Raw genomic sequence first — 16290 nt, 5'->3', positions numbered from 1 at the left:
TTTCTTTGCGCACAAAAGGTATTCTTGCAGCTTCAGTTGAACCACAGATATCACATGGACTATTTTAATGAAGTCCTTACTACCTTTCTTGGTCTTGAACGTGTCAGAACGTGACAGAAATGACATAAATTGCAATTTTTGGGTGAACTATCCCTTTAAAAATAAAGATATTGTGATATTGTGAGAGTGCAGCATTATAAAAATCGTTCTTTTTCTATTGCGGCAATGCAGCCAAACACATAAAAAACTTTTTAATAAGCAAACCTTTCCAAATTATATCCTTCATGCGTTAACTAGATTATTCATCATCGCACAGAGCCATATAATAATGCATCCCTTACGTTACAAACTGCACTTTCAAAAACACTGCTATAGACTTACAGTACAAAACATTGTATATTACACTCATTACCTGAATAAACTCACATTTCAATCTGTTGGCTCTTTTACATGCCAAAAAAAGGAACCGGTTCATATTTAGCTCACTATTGTGAGAGTAGACACAACCCTGATCGCTCTGACAAAAACAGGAAGCTGTATTTTCCAATCCAGAAGACTCTGAGGCATGACCGGAGACCTGGTGGTTGATGCTTTCACTTCTAGTCAACGTGACTTCAGAAGGCAGATTAAAGGTAAGGGGTAAGTTTCCTCCTGAAGCAAGATTTGGTCGAAACTCTTTTGACCGCAGCGCTTCAGTTGACACTACTTAGAGGAGAAAGCAAACCAAACTGCTGTCTGCCAGCGCAGAGTTTCCACTACGCTGATCTGTGACCTAAGATCAACTGTACTGGTAGACGCATGCTCAGTTAAAGGTGAAATAACCTCTGCAGCATCAGCGTCACCAAATGGAATTGCACAATTATGGACTGTTTTCAAACAGGTTACCAAAACAAACTGTCCCCCGTCTGCCATTGGCTGAAGAAATATTCCAAATGCACGTTATTGGTTGAGTCAGTGTTGCTATGCTGGGCTGGTCGGATTCTCAAACAAACAAAGAAATGTTTTGAAAACAGCACAGAGACACAGAGTTGCACTTTTGAGAGGAATCGGCCTACAAGTGGTTTACTTGTAGTTCTCTGAATGTGAAACTGAGAAAGGAAAAGTATTTTAACTATGAAAAATACACTTCATATTTAAGGCGAGTGTTTCCAGTTCCAGGTTATGGATTTGAAAGACCAATTTCAGAAAAATCGGAATCATACTGCTTCTGCACACTACATTACACAGTATATATTAAATACTACTTTAAAAAATTAGCATGCTACTTTGTTGTTGTATTAGACCAATGCTGTTATCACTAAGTAAAAAAAAAAAGTAAAAAATGTAAAAAATGTCAGATAAAAATAACAAAAAAGTCACATAAAGATATCAAAAAAATTAAAACTAATAAGAATGACTACAGCATATTAAAAAGAGATTAAAAATGTAACATGACTCTAACAGTATGGTAAAAAATAAATAAATAAATAAAAAATTGAAATAAAGCTGAAATTAAATAAAACATAAATATTAGAATAAGATAAGTACTAAAATAAGCAAGTGAAAAAAAAAACTAAAACAAAAAAGAATAAAAGATAATATAATAAATAATTAAATATAATAATAATAATAATAAAATAATAAAAACAAAATAATTAAAAAAAAGCAACTATAGCACATAAAAAAGATTAAAGATGTAACATGCATTTAAAAATAAAATAAGAACTAAAATAGAAAGAGAAATGCTATTTCAAAATGTTCATAAAAACTATAATAGTATATTAATAATAAAGTAACACTGCATTGGAGCCAACTGACTTTCATTGTATGGTCAAAAATAAATAAATAAATAAATAAAAATAAAAATATAAAAAAATTGAAATGAAGCTGAAATAAAATAAAATAAAATAAAATAAAATAAAATAAAATAAAATAGAAACACTGGATTAAAAAATTAAAAATGTTGCCTCAGCAACAAACTGGAATAAGCTAAAGTACTAAAATTAAAATAAAAATAACTAAAAATTAAAACTAATAAAAATGACTAGAGCATATTAAAAAAAGATTAAAAATGTAAAATGCCTTTCACTGTATGGTCAAAAAAAAAAAAAAAATAAATAAATAAATAAATAAAAAACTGAAATAAAGCTGAAAAGAAATAAAACATAAATATTAGAATAAGATAAGTACTAAAATTAGCAAGTGAAAAAAAAAAAACTAAAACAAAAAAGAATAAAAAATAAAAATAATATAATAAATAATTAAATATAATAATAATAATAATAATAATAATAATAAAAAAAAAAAAATAATAATTAAAAAAAGCAACTATAGCATATAAAAAAGATTAAAGATGTAACATGGATTTAAAAATAAAATAAGGACTAAAATATAAAGAGAAATGCTATTTCAAAATGTTCATAAAAACTATAGTATTGTATATAAATAATAAAGTAACACTGCATTGGAGCCAATTGACTTTCATTGTATGGTCAAAAATAATAATAATAATAATAATAAAATTTAAATGAAGCTGAAATAAAATTAAATAAATTAGAAACACTGGATTAAAAGAATTAAAAATGTTGCCTCAGCAACAAACTGGAATAAGCTAAAGTACTAAAATTAAAATTAAAATAACAAAAAAATGAAAACTAATAAAAATGACTAGAGCATATTAAAAAAAAGGATTAAAAATGTAAAATGACTTTCACTGTATGGTCAAAAATAATAATAATAATTTAAAAAAATTGAAATAAAGCTGAAATGAAATAAAACATAAATATTAGACAAGTATTAAAATTATCAAGTGAAAAAACAAAAACAAAAAAATAATAATAATAAATAATAAAAATAATATAATAAATAATAAAATATAATAATGATAACAATAATAATAATAATAAAGCGACCATAGCATATAAAAAGATTAAAGACGTAACATGAATTTAAAAATAAAATAAGAACTAAAATATAAAGAGAAATTCCATTTTAAAATGTTCATAAAACTATAATAGTATATAAATAATACTAAAGTAACACTGCATTATAGCCTGTTGACTTTCATTGTATGGTCAAAAAAAAAAAAAAAAAAAAATAATAATAATAATAATAAATCTAAATAAAGCTGAAATACAATACAATAAAATAAATCCAGTCATCCAGTTAATTCGGCCATCCAGTCATTCAGATATAGTACACTGCCCTCCAAAAGTTTGGAAACACCCCTGGCAAAGTGTGGTTTTGGATGATATCAGAATAAATCCTTATCATTTTTTGGTGCAAATACATTAAAGTAACTTGACATTATCATTGAAGACCAGCAATAATAATTTTCATTTTGATTACATAATAATGGCAATATATACATGTCAAAGTCAGACATGCCCCTTTGCCAGCTGTGATGCCTGGTTACTGGTTTAAACTTGGCCCAGGTTTTTAAAAGATTTTTGGGTCAGCACACCTTAATAGCTTAAACAATTGATTGACAATTAAGTTTAGAATACATTGAATTTAAACCCAGATTATGCAGAGCTGTAATAGCTGCTAATGGTGGATAATTTGATAAATTGAAAATTTAGTTTTTTTTATGTATAAACTGTTTATGTAATAAAATATGTTTTCATAGTTTGTGTTGTCTCTTATCAAGGATTATAAAAAGGATTCATGCCAATAATGTCCAAAACCCCACTTTTCTAGGGTGTTTCCAAACTTTTGGAGGACAGTGTATACATCAGCAGTGCCCAAACTCTGTCCTGGAGGGCTGGTGTCCTGCAGATTTTAGCTCCAACCCCAATTAGACACACCTGAACCAGCTAATCAAGCTTTTACTAGGCATACTAGAAATACTACAGAAAGAGTAGCAGTATGGCAGTATGCTATTCTGAATGAAGCAACTATAATGTGACTATAATGTACCACCAGGTGGCAGTGTCGCACCTTTAAATGAACACAAAGTGATTTTTTGACCACAAAATAAAATCAACATCACTACAGTTTTCTCCAAGCACTGCAACACTCATCCAGATTGCAAAGGGTGGCTTTTGATGGGTTCTTTGTGTTTTGTCTAATGGGATAGTGTCCATCTAAAGGTCATGTGTTAAGTGAGGATATGGGATGGAGTTTATCTCTAGTGGCCTCTAATGGCAGTCTGAGTGCAGTGTGATGGTCTGTGGGAACCTGGGACATCCCATAGTTTGCCATCAGTTTGACTGCATTTGATTTCAACCTTGAAGTGGAAATTATTACACATCACTTATGAAATACTGGTTAATGCCAAAATTTACATACGTATTTAGTAACGCGTACGTGTGTGTTATGATGGGTAAATGTGTGTGGGAGGCTGATATTTTTTGTAGCATCTGATGTAAACCTATAGTTGTAAATGTTTTTGTAGTTAAACATGTATACAGTAGGTGGGAATGGAAAGACAAGTGAATGTGACATAACAAGATGTAAGTGTGTTTGTATGTGAGGGTGTGTGGGTGAGCGTTACCCTCCGCTGGAGTTGCCGTTCTTGCTAAAGTGTGTGCGCGGCTCACTGGAGGCCAGCTTCAGCAATTCGTTCCACTCTCTCTCCCATTCCTCCTCGGTGTACACCAGCCCCGACTACAGACACAGAGAGAATATATTGCTGATTTACAACATTTCCCCTTCATATTATTCAGAGATGTTCCATTTTATATCCATCACACCTGTCAAAACTGACTGTCCACAGATTATAAATCAACACTTTATATTTATTAAAAATGCATTAAACTCAAGAAATACAAATAATCACATACACACACACACACACACACATATATATATATATATACATACATATGAACAAATATAATATTTATTAATGAATTTATATTTTATTTTATAATTGAATTTTCTAGATATTTATATTATATATTTAATAATATGTATATTATGTAATACTATGTAATAATAATATGTATATATGTATATTATGCATATTTTATAGAAAGCGCCTGTACTCAGATCATAAATAAATCATATTTATTAAAAAAAGCTCAGGAAATATAAATAATTACATATATAATACTATAATATTATTGATTTATTTATATTTCATTTCATAATAAAATTTTATATTTTTTTAATTTTTATTTTTTGTAACAACAAAAATAATATTTTAAATAATTTAATAAAATATTAATTATAAATTGAATAATAATTAATACAATTAATTTTAATTAATACTCTTTTTAGTATTTTTGTAGGTATATTATACATATTTTATAGAAATTCAAAACTGCCTGTACTCGGATCATAAATTAATACCCATCAAACTCAAAAAGAAATATAAATAATTAAATACTACATAATAAAATATTAATAATTTGTTTATATTTCATTTTATACTTAAATAATCTAGATATTTATTAGAATGTTTTTACCTTTATTTTTATATAAAAGAACATTTTTAGTAATAAAAAATTATATTTCAGAAATAAAAATAAATACATAAAAATTCTTTTTCAGTTTATAAGAATGATAATAATTATTATAATTACATTTTCTAGATATTTATTAGAACTTTTTTTTAATGTATTTTTTACATAAAAGTAAAATCTTCAGTAAATAAAAAATAATATTTTAAAAATAAAAACAATAAAAATAATTTAATAAAACATTAATTTTAAATTTAATTGAAAACGATAAAATGTTTCATTTATACTCTTAAGTATTTCTTCTAGATATTTATTAGAATGTTTTTAAATTTATTTTTATCTAAAATTGAAAAAGTTGTGATAATAAAAACAAATTTTAAAAATAAAAATAAATAGATAAAAATAATTTCATAAAACAGTCATTTTAAATTTAAAAAGAAATAATACAATTTTTAATTAATATTCTTTTTGCTATTTTTGTGGGTACATTATGCATATTTTGTAGAAATATTTGTATTCATACTCTGTCGTAGATAGAAAGACAGATAGGTTATTGCTTATGTCCTAAAAGAAATATGTTGATTATGTTTTTTTTTTTTTTTTTTACTTTTATAATCTTAATTAAATTGTGTATTTTATGTCAGTGCTGACAATATACTGACAGGGCTAAATGTCAGTTTGACAGCTGTCTATGCTCTTATTGCTAAATTTGGCATTTTTTTGCAGTATGCATAATTTGGACCATGCTGACACGCATAAAGCAAGTTAAAACATTTCGTTAGTAAATGGAAAAGCAGAAGGTTGCACAAACGTAAGCGAAAACCTCTGAACGTATTTAACAAATGTAAATCTTTTCCTCTGCACATGCACTTTATTTTCAGTTTTATAGTCTGTTTTATCTCAATGGCATCAACATGCGCAAGTTCTATAGGAAACACACCCACTCGTGTGCTCTCCTCCACCTCTCACACAAACATTTTCACTCCATCCGCACCCACTCATTTCATACGACTTTAATCACTGATACTTGTTCAGCAGAAGCTGATTCAAGAGCTCCAGGCCTTCAGGACAATGAAAACAGTGCAGCTAATAAAGAATTCAAGGATTTGCTATCGATCACACTGCTGATTTCCTGTCCTCCGGTATGCTGTTACAGCAATAAGCTCTTACGCTAAAAGCTGTGGAGGAAATGCACAAGCTAATCTGCAGAGGTGTTTATGGGGAGAGCCATTATGAACTGCAGGCTAGTGTTTACGCTTTACAACTACACACTTGGCAGATGGATTCTTACCAAACTACTTGTAGGAAGTGCATAAATTGTGCTTGTAATATCTAAGTAGGCACTTAAAGAAACAAATTGACGATGAGAAGAAACATGAAACAAGGGGAACACAAACTAGAAGTACAGCTAACACCATATTAGCATAACAATACTGTAAAAATACTTAGTATTAAGTATATGTTTTATTATTGGTATTTTTGGTATGTGTGAGGGCTAATATGCTAAAACAAATGCTAAAAGTTAGTTACAAAATGGCGAAAAATTAGGTCACACATGCTCATACATATGGAGACACAATTACCGCCGATTACCGTAGTTTGTCCACAAGGTGGCGACACTGGCCTGTTGTTTCACAGTCAAAAATGAAACGAATAAGACAAAACAACAACAAAATACTGGAGACACAATTAACACCAATTACCGTAGTTTGTCTGCAAGGTGGCTACACTGGCCTGATGGCCTGATTTAAAAAAAATTAAACGAATAAGACAAAACAACAACAGACTACTGGAAACACAATTACTGCCAATTACCATAGTTTGTCCACAAAATGGTGACAGTAAAAATGAAACGAATGAGACGAAACAACAACAACATACTGGGGACACAATTACAACCAATTACTGTAGTTTGTCCACAAGGTGGACAAAATGAACAACTACTGGAGACACAATTACCGCCAATCACTGTAGTTTGTCCACAAGGTGGCGACACTGGCCTGTAGTTCCACAGTCAAAAATTAAACAAATGAGACGTAACAACCAACTACTGAAGACACAATTACTGTTGTTTGTCCACAAAGTGGCGACAGTAAAAATGAAACAAATGAGACTAAACAACAACAACATACTGGAGACACAATTACTGCTAATCACTGTAGTTTGTCCACAAGGTTTCACGGTCAAAAATTAAACGAATGAGATGAAACAAGAAGCAACTACCGAAGACACAATTACAGCCAATTACTGTAATTTGTCCACAAAGTAGCGACAGTAGAAATTAAATGAATGAGACAAAACAACAACAGAAACAACAACAACATACTGGAGACACAGTTACTGCCAATTACTATAGTTTGTCCACAAGGTGGCGATACTGGCTTGTTGTTTTACAGTCAAAAATTAAACGAATGAGACGAAACAACAACCAACTACCGAAGACACAATTACAGCCAAGTACTGTAGTTTGTCCACAAAGTGGCGACAGTAGAAATTAAACGATTGAGACAAAACAACAACAACATACTGGAGACACAGTTACTGCCAATCACTGTAGTTTGTCTTCAAGGTGGCGATACTGGCCTGTTGTTTCACTGTCAAAAATGAAACGAATGAGACGAAACAACAACCAACTACCAAAGACATAATCACTGTAGTTTGTCTTCAAGGTGGCGATACTGGCCTGTTGTTTCACTGTCAAAAATGAAACGAATGAGACGAAACAACAACCAACTACCGAAGACACAATTACAGCCAATTACTATAGTTTGTCCACAAAGTGGCGACAGAAGAAATTAAACGAATGAGACGAAACAACAACAACATACTGGAGACACAATTACCGCCAATCACTGTAGTTTGTCCACAAGGTGGCGATACTGGCCTGTTGTTATTTTAGTCAAAAATTAAACGAATGAGACGAAACAACAACCAACTACCGAAGACACAATTACAGCCAAGTACTGTAGTTTGTCCACAAAGTGGTGACAGTAGAAATTAAACGACTGGAGACACTGGAGACACATCTACCGCCAATCACTGTAGTTTGTCCACAAGGTGGCGACACTGGCCTGTTGTTTCACAGTCAAAAATTATACAAATGAGACAAAACAACAACAACTACTGTAGACACAATTACCGTAGTTTGTCCTTAAGTTGGCGAGACTGGCCTGTTGTTTTACAGTAAAAAATTAAATGAATGAGACGAAACAACAACAGATGGTCATGCTGATGTGTACTTGCATGAGTGGGTTTAGAGATACACGCAACTAAAGTATATAAGTAAAAGTACAAAGACATTTTTATCATTCATAGCTTCTGGAGAAAAACAGTACAAACACTGGAACAAGATTAAAGGACCAAGATTACATGTTTCAGTGCATGTGTTGAGCAGCTGTGTTCATGCATGCTATCAGATGGTATATAGTAGTGAACAAAAGTTTAGCAAAGTTGTCCTAAGACAAGAGCAGGTTTTAGTTTGGTTTTAGGACAACTTTGTTGAAAGGTTGTGATCCACTTCAAATGTTGACTACTGTATACTTAGAAAGGCTATGTATGCATTCAGCACGTATACGCTAAGCATTCACTCCAAATGAGTGTACTTTGCGTATTAGTTGCCAACCTCTTTGTTCTGTTGAGTCTGTTGCCACCTCCACCTCCTCTTCAGAGCTTCTCTCTCCGCTCCGCTCTTCATCATGGCATACAGACTCTTCCGCAGCACCAGATCCCGGTCGTGAAAGCCCCACATTCCTGGAAAACACAGATAGCCAGACACATGACACCATAGTATTCAGAAACATACAACAGTGGAGTATTTCTATTTAAAGGAATATCACCTGATGTTGCAGGTGTTTCAATTTAGAAAGTCTCACCTAAAGAAGCTGCATGCAGAAGACAGTTGCCATCTCCTGTTGTCGCTAATGGTAGTAGCTTCTTACAGCTGGTGCACATGGTGGACCACCAGTTTAAACGACCTACAGAACAGTTAAAACACATTAATTTTACTCAAACATGGACTAGACACTCTTAAACCTACCATCAACCATAAACTTTAAAAAGCTACTTGTCATACTGCCAATTATCTTTGTTTGATCGTCACAGGCCCTATTTGGTGGTTCCTGATTGTCCTAGCATTGGTCGATTGTGTTTTTCTGTTCATTTTGGACCCTGAATCCAAAATATGTCTTTGTTTAGCTTACAATGCATAGCTCACTAAGCATAGGTCTTTTCCTGGCATGCAGTGGAAGAATAAGCGGTTTTCTGCAGCTCTCGGCCCTGAGGCGGTTTGAACTGGGCATTGACCGTTCGCCCACTCTTTTCTCTGGAGCTGGTGAAGCTCACTGCGGGTGAACGTCAGCGCCTCCACCCTCAGCCCCGCTGCCCCCTCTTGGGACAGGGTCTTCCTCCCACAGTCCAAAAGCATTTCCAAAGCCCCGAGGCCATGTCCAGCCTGTTTCGCTATAGCATTTAGATGCTAGAAAAGTGCCCTTGCAATACTTGATCTTTTGCTAATTAATGATCTAGTTTAAGACACGTGCTAATTTCTTAGAAGCTTTGAGTTCATTGTGGTTTCATATGGTTTTGTACCACTTTCAGAAAAAAATTCCACGAAATGTATAAATGTTATGTGGTGTAACTAACATGTAAATAACATTTTCTTACACCTTGAATACATGCGAGGGTACACTATCATTAAAAAAAAACAAACAAAAAACCAAAGTAATTTAAAAAAAATACTATATTAAAATGTAATAAAAAGAATAAAATAATAAAAAATTTAAAAATTAAATTATTTCATAAAATAATAAAATAATTACATTTAAACTGTACTTATAAATGAATAATAATAACAACCCAGAAGCAGTAAAATAATAATAATAATAAAATAAAATAAAAAATGAAATAATTTTATTTTATAAATAAATCATTTAAATTGTAATTACAAATGAATAACAATAAAAACTGCAGCAATAATAATAATAATAATAATAATAATAATAATAATAAAATAATTCAATTATTTTACAAAATAAAAAATAATTACATTTAATTTGTAATTATAAAACAACAATAACAACTGCAGCAATAATAATAATAATAATAATAATAAAAAATTATTTTATACAATAAAAAATAATTAGATTTTAATTGTAATTATAAAGGAATAATAACAAGAACAACTGCAGCAATAATAAGAATAATAAGAATACTAATGAATAATAATAATTAAATGGTTTTATAAAATTAAAAACATAATTAAATCTAAATTGTATTTATAAAGGAATAATAATAACAATAATAACTGAATAAATGAATAATAATAACAACAACTACAGCAATAATAATAATAAAATGTAAAAAATAATGAAATTATTTTCTAAAATAATTTAATTTAAATTGTAGTTATAAATAAATGACAACATCCTCAGCAATAATAATAATTAATAATTAATAATAATAATAATAATAATAATGTAAAAAGTAATTAATTAAATAATTCAGTAAAATAATTAACTTTAAATTGTAATTATAAATAAATAATAAGAACAACATCCTTAGCATTAATAATAATAATTATTATAGTAATAATAATAATAAAATAATAATAAAAATGATTCAATTTAAATTGTAATTATAAATGAATAATAATAATAACAACAACCACAACAACAATAATAAGAAGAACAATAATGATAATAATAATAATAATAATAATAATAAATGTTTTAGATATATATACACTACCACTACTACTAATAATAACTACTAACCTGGGGTCCGTTTCCCGAAAGCAACTATGGACGTAAGTTCCGTCGTTACCAATAGATTTCAATGGAACTAACTACCATAGTTAGCTTACGATGCTTTTGGGAAACGCACCCCTGAACTGATGAAATGATATTATCATGTTTTATGTTTTGTGTGTTTGCAAAATACAAAAATATTTTTAAAATATTAATAAGCAGTTAAGAAGTTAGTTAAGTAAGTAAGTAAATAAATAAGGAAGTAAGTAAATAAATAAATAAATCACTGACCCATATTTTTGGGAATTTTGATTGTACTACATGATTGGGTTCACAAAATTTAATATTTTGACAAAATATTTAAATATTATGAAGAAGTTTAAATAAATAAATAAATAAATAAATAAATAAATAAATATCACTGCCCCATATTATTTTTCTGCATATGGATTTTGCTTGTACCACATGACTAAAATTTAGATGCACAAAATATGATCATATTTTGACAAAATATTTAAATATTATCAGGAACTTCAATTTAAACTTAAATTTGAGTGTTATCATGAGCTTTGTTGTACTGGAAGTGCAGGTCCGTTTTTTGGTCTGCTTGACTTTGCTGTTGATCCAAGATGAGGGATTAGTTTAATTCTATTGCTGCTGTGTTGCGTTGACTCCAGCAATCGAGTTAGTCTTATGCAATCTAAGCTGACATTAGTACTGATATTATATCACATAAATCTATGTTTGCCATTACTGCAATGAAGGGCTAGGCCTCAGATTCACGCTGCCACTCATCTGAGAGCAGCATCTGGGACTCACCGGCCTGCTCCAGGGCCACCATGGTGGATTGCTCAATGAGGTCACGCTCAATGAAGCTACGGAAGTCCTCGCTGTACACGCTTAGGTCGGGCAGCTGGAATGTGTAGATGGGCATCTCCAGGGGGAACTGCTCCCTGGCACAATCCCCTGACACCTGCAGCCGGGCCAGAGACATGATTGCAGAGCTGGCATGGGAAATGCCCCGCGACAGACGCTTCTCTGGAAGACAGCGAGAGAGAGAGGAAAGAGAGGGGGCATCTAAATATTTATAAATATTTTGACCATATTTACTTTCTCAACAAATGTTTCTGGTCTTTCAATGATTATGAATCATCACTGCACAATGAATGAATGAACGTTGTTAAAAATAGAAAAATATGCTAATAATGAAAACCATTTCTAATATTTTAAAATAATAACTGAAATTGTATTTACTTTCTAAATAAATTTTCCAGATCTTTTATTGTCTATTAATAATTAAAAGACAATCAATCAATTAATCAAAAAAAAAAAAAAAAAAAAAAAAAAACAATAATAAATTAAATATGTTTTTAAAAATAAGAAATTGTGCTAATTATGATAAAAATAAATAAATAAATAAATAAAATTAAACTGATGAATTGTGAATGTTCCAGGTCTTTTAATGTTTAGAAATCTTTAAAAGACAATCAATATTTTTTTAAATAAATAAATATATGTTTTAAAAAATACAGTAATAAATGAAATATTTTAATAATAATAATAAACTTCATCAATAAATGTTATAGGTCTTTTAATGTTTATGAATCATTGAAAGAAAATCAATCAATCCATATTTTTCAAATGAATACATAAATGCTTTTCAAAAATACAATAATAAATGAAATAGGCTAATTATGAAAAACATTTCCAATTAAAATAATAATAATAATAATAATAATAATAATAATAATAATAATAATAATAATTGCAGTTATTTTGTGAATAAATGTTCCAGGTTTTTTAATGTTTATGAATCATTAAAAGACCATCAATATATATTTTTCAAACAAATAAATAAATGTTTATGAATCACTAAAAGACAAATCAATCAATCCATATTTTTTAAACAAATAAATTAATGTTTTTCAAAAATACAGTAATGAAATCTTTTAATTAAAAAATAAAAAAATAAAATTGCATTTACTTCGTAAATAAATGTTCCAGTCATTTAATGTTTATGAATCATTAAAAAACAATCAATCAGTCAATCAATCAAATCAATCAACCAATTAATTAATCAATCCATATTTTTCAAATAAATAAATGTTTGTTTGTTTGTTTTTTTTTTTTTTCAAAAATACAATAATAAATAAAATAAGCTAATTATGAAAAATAAAAATAATAAATAAATAAAATAAAATTGCATTTATTTTGTGAATAAAAGTTTCAGGTCTTTTAATGTTTATGATTATCATTAAAAGACAAATCAGACAATCCATATTTTTCAAATAAAGAAATAAATGTTCTTTAAAAATACAGTAATAAATAAAATAAAATAAATAAATTAAAAAATAAAATACAATAAAATTTGCTTTACTTCATAAATAATTGTTCCGGGTGTTTTAATGTTTATTAATCATTTAAAGGCAATCAGTCAAATACATAAATAAATGTTTTTCAAAAATACAATAATAAATGAAATGTTACTTACAAAAAACATTTCTAATTAAAATTAAATTCAATTCTAAAATAAAATTCAAATAAAAATGCATTTACTTTCTAAATAAATGTTCTTTTAACAAGTGTTTTAATGTTAATCATCGCTGCACAAAACAGACAATCAATATACATGTATATCAATATATATATATATATAAGTCCTTATAGCCAAGAAAAAAAAAATCTAAATTAACCAATAATATTTTTATATATATTAATACTTTTCAGGATCCAATCAAATCCCAAAAAAATAAATTAAGGCCCACCCTATATTATTTCCCCTAAAATATTAATTTTCAATCTTAAAAATTATATTGAATAATAATTTAAATGCATTACTAATGTCCTTTTATGTTGAATGCTTGAATGCTAATATGATCTAATACTACACAAAATTTTGTTATAATCAAAAAGTAAAGGGTGTCATTTTTGCGCCACTAAACTGCATTCATTGGTCAGAAAAACCAAATAGCCCTACCCACACTCACGCCATTGGTTGAGCTGATGTTGCTGTCAGGCTGACTGAAATTCTCAGGGAAATCAACCAACAAATGGCTAACATATACATGTTCTCTGCATATTACAATTGCGATAAATTGGAATAGCGACAGATCGTTGTATCCATATTGTAGCATACATCTGAGTGAAATGGATTATTGAAAAAGAAGAAAATACAGAGCATGAATTTTCATTTCACGACAGCATTAAACTGGTATAGAGGAAAATATCAAGAAAAACAATAGAGCTGTCAAAGAGTTCTGCTCACCCTGAGTGTTGTCCTCTTGTTTCTGGGGGCATTGCTCAGGCTTGCTGATGTGCTGCGGGGTGCTGCTACGCTCCGGCTGCTTGTAGTAACGGCCCTCATTGAAGACGTGGGGCAGGTTGGCAGTGTGAACCTGCCGGAGCTGCTCATAGTCATTGAGAGCGGCGCTCAGGTCCCAGTTTTTACCTGGTCCACCACAAACAAACAACACAATTCATGATACACGGTAAAAATATGCGTTACTATCAACAGTCTTCTTCTAAAGTTAAAGCTAGTTAAACTGACAACATATTTGTAGCTACGTATATGACTTAACAACAGCACATCCTGTTTAAAACTACAGACGTATAAACCCTATCGCCCCCCCCTCAGGACCGGTGTTTGTTAGCACCACATCAATCCGCATTAAAACTGATAAGGTCTCAAAACAATGTTGTACACCAAATATTAAAATAATTGTTTGTCTGTTAACACTGATGAATAATATGATTTCCACTATTTTAAATCTATACTAATACACAAGAAAACAGGAAGTGAAATCAGACACCAAAACACGATAGTAATACATACAGTTGAAGTCAAAAGTTTACATAAACCTTGTTAATTTTTTTTTACGAAAATAAGAGGGATCATATAAAATGCATGTTATTTTTTAATTAGTGATGACCTGAATAAGATATTCCACATAAAAGATGTTTACATATAGTCCGCAAGAATAAATAGTTGAATTTATAAAAATGACACTGTTCAAAAGTTTTCATACACTTACACATACTGTGTTGTTATTTGAATGATCCACAGCTGTTTTTTGTTTAGTGATAGTTGTTCACAAGTCCCTTGTTTGTCCTGAACAGTTAAACTGCCTGCTGTTCTTCAGAAAAATCCCACAAACACTCACTGATGCTCCAGAAGAAAAACCGACACATTAAAAGCCAGGGGGTGAAAACTTTTGAAAGGAATGAGGATGTGTACATTTTGCTTAAATATTGTATTTTTTTCATTTAGCACTGCCCTTCAGAAGCTACAGAAGATAGTTATGTACCCCAGAAGACAAAATACGTTAAATTTACCCTGATCTTCAAATTTCAAAAGTTTTCACCCCCGGCTCTTAATGCATCATGTTTCCTTCCGAAGCATCAGTAAGCGTTTGAACCTTTTGTAAAGTTGCATATGAGTCACTCAGTTGTCCTCAGTTTGTGAGGCCTGAAGGATTTTTCTGAAGAACAGCAGGCAGTTTAAATGTTCAGGACAAACAAGGGACTCATGAACAACTCTTGTGGACTATATAAATGTCTTTAATCTTATTCAGGTCAGTACTAAATAAAAAATAACATGCATGAGTCCCTTGTTTGTCCTGAACAGTTGAACTGCCTGCTGTTCTTCAGAAAAATCACACAAATTCTTTGATTTTTCAGCATTTTTGTGTATTTTAACCTTTCCCAAAAATGACTGTATGATTTTCAGATCTATCTTTTCACATTAAGGACAACTGACGTACTCATATGCAACTATTACAGAAGGTTCAAACACTCACTGATGCTCCAGAAGACAAACCGATACATTAAGAGCCAGGGGGTGAAAACTTTTGAAAGGAACGAGGATGTGTACATTTTACTTATTTTGCCTAAATATTGTATTTTTTTCATTTAGCACTGCCCTTCAGAAGCTACAGAAGAGTCTGTACCCCACATGTACCCCAGAAGACAAAATAAGTTAAATTTACCATGATCTTCAAATTTCAAAAGTTTTCACCCCCCGGCTCTTAATGCATCATGTTTCCTTCTGAAGCATCAGTAAGCATTTGAACCTTCTGTAATAGTTGCATATGAGTCCCTCAGTTGTCCTCAGTGTGAAAAGATGGATCTCAAAATCATACAGTCATTGTTGGAAAGGGTTCAAA

At 30.2% G+C, this 16290-nt stretch overlaps 1 protein-coding gene across 2 annotated transcripts in view; it reads right to left on the bottom strand.

Moving 5' to 3' along the window:
* Window positions 1-16290, bottom strand: part of otud7a (OTU deubiquitinase 7A) — a 110790-nt gene that overhangs the window by 24921 nt on the left and 69579 nt on the right. For both annotated transcript variants that reach the window (XM_051099064.1, XM_051099065.1), the window contains exons 4-8: window positions 14394-14576; window positions 11948-12166; window positions 9257-9358; window positions 9007-9134; window positions 4475-4587 (exon numbers count right to left, since the gene is read on the bottom strand). In XM_051099064.1, coding sequence (XP_050955021.1) covers window positions 4475-4587; window positions 9007-9134; window positions 9257-9358; window positions 11948-12166; window positions 14394-14576 — 745 coding nt within the window. The remainder of the gene's footprint in view (window positions 1-4474; window positions 4588-9006; window positions 9135-9256; window positions 9359-11947; window positions 12167-14393; window positions 14577-16290) is intronic.

The sequence above is a fragment of the Labeo rohita genome, chromosome 25, assembly GCF_022985175.1.
Source record: "Labeo rohita strain BAU-BD-2019 chromosome 25, IGBB_LRoh.1.0, whole genome shotgun sequence".
In the NCBI taxonomy this organism is placed as follows: domain Eukaryota; kingdom Metazoa; phylum Chordata; class Actinopteri; order Cypriniformes; family Cyprinidae; genus Labeo; species Labeo rohita.
Note: the sequence above shows the minus strand (reverse complement) of the source record. Positions and strands in the feature narration are given on the sequence as shown.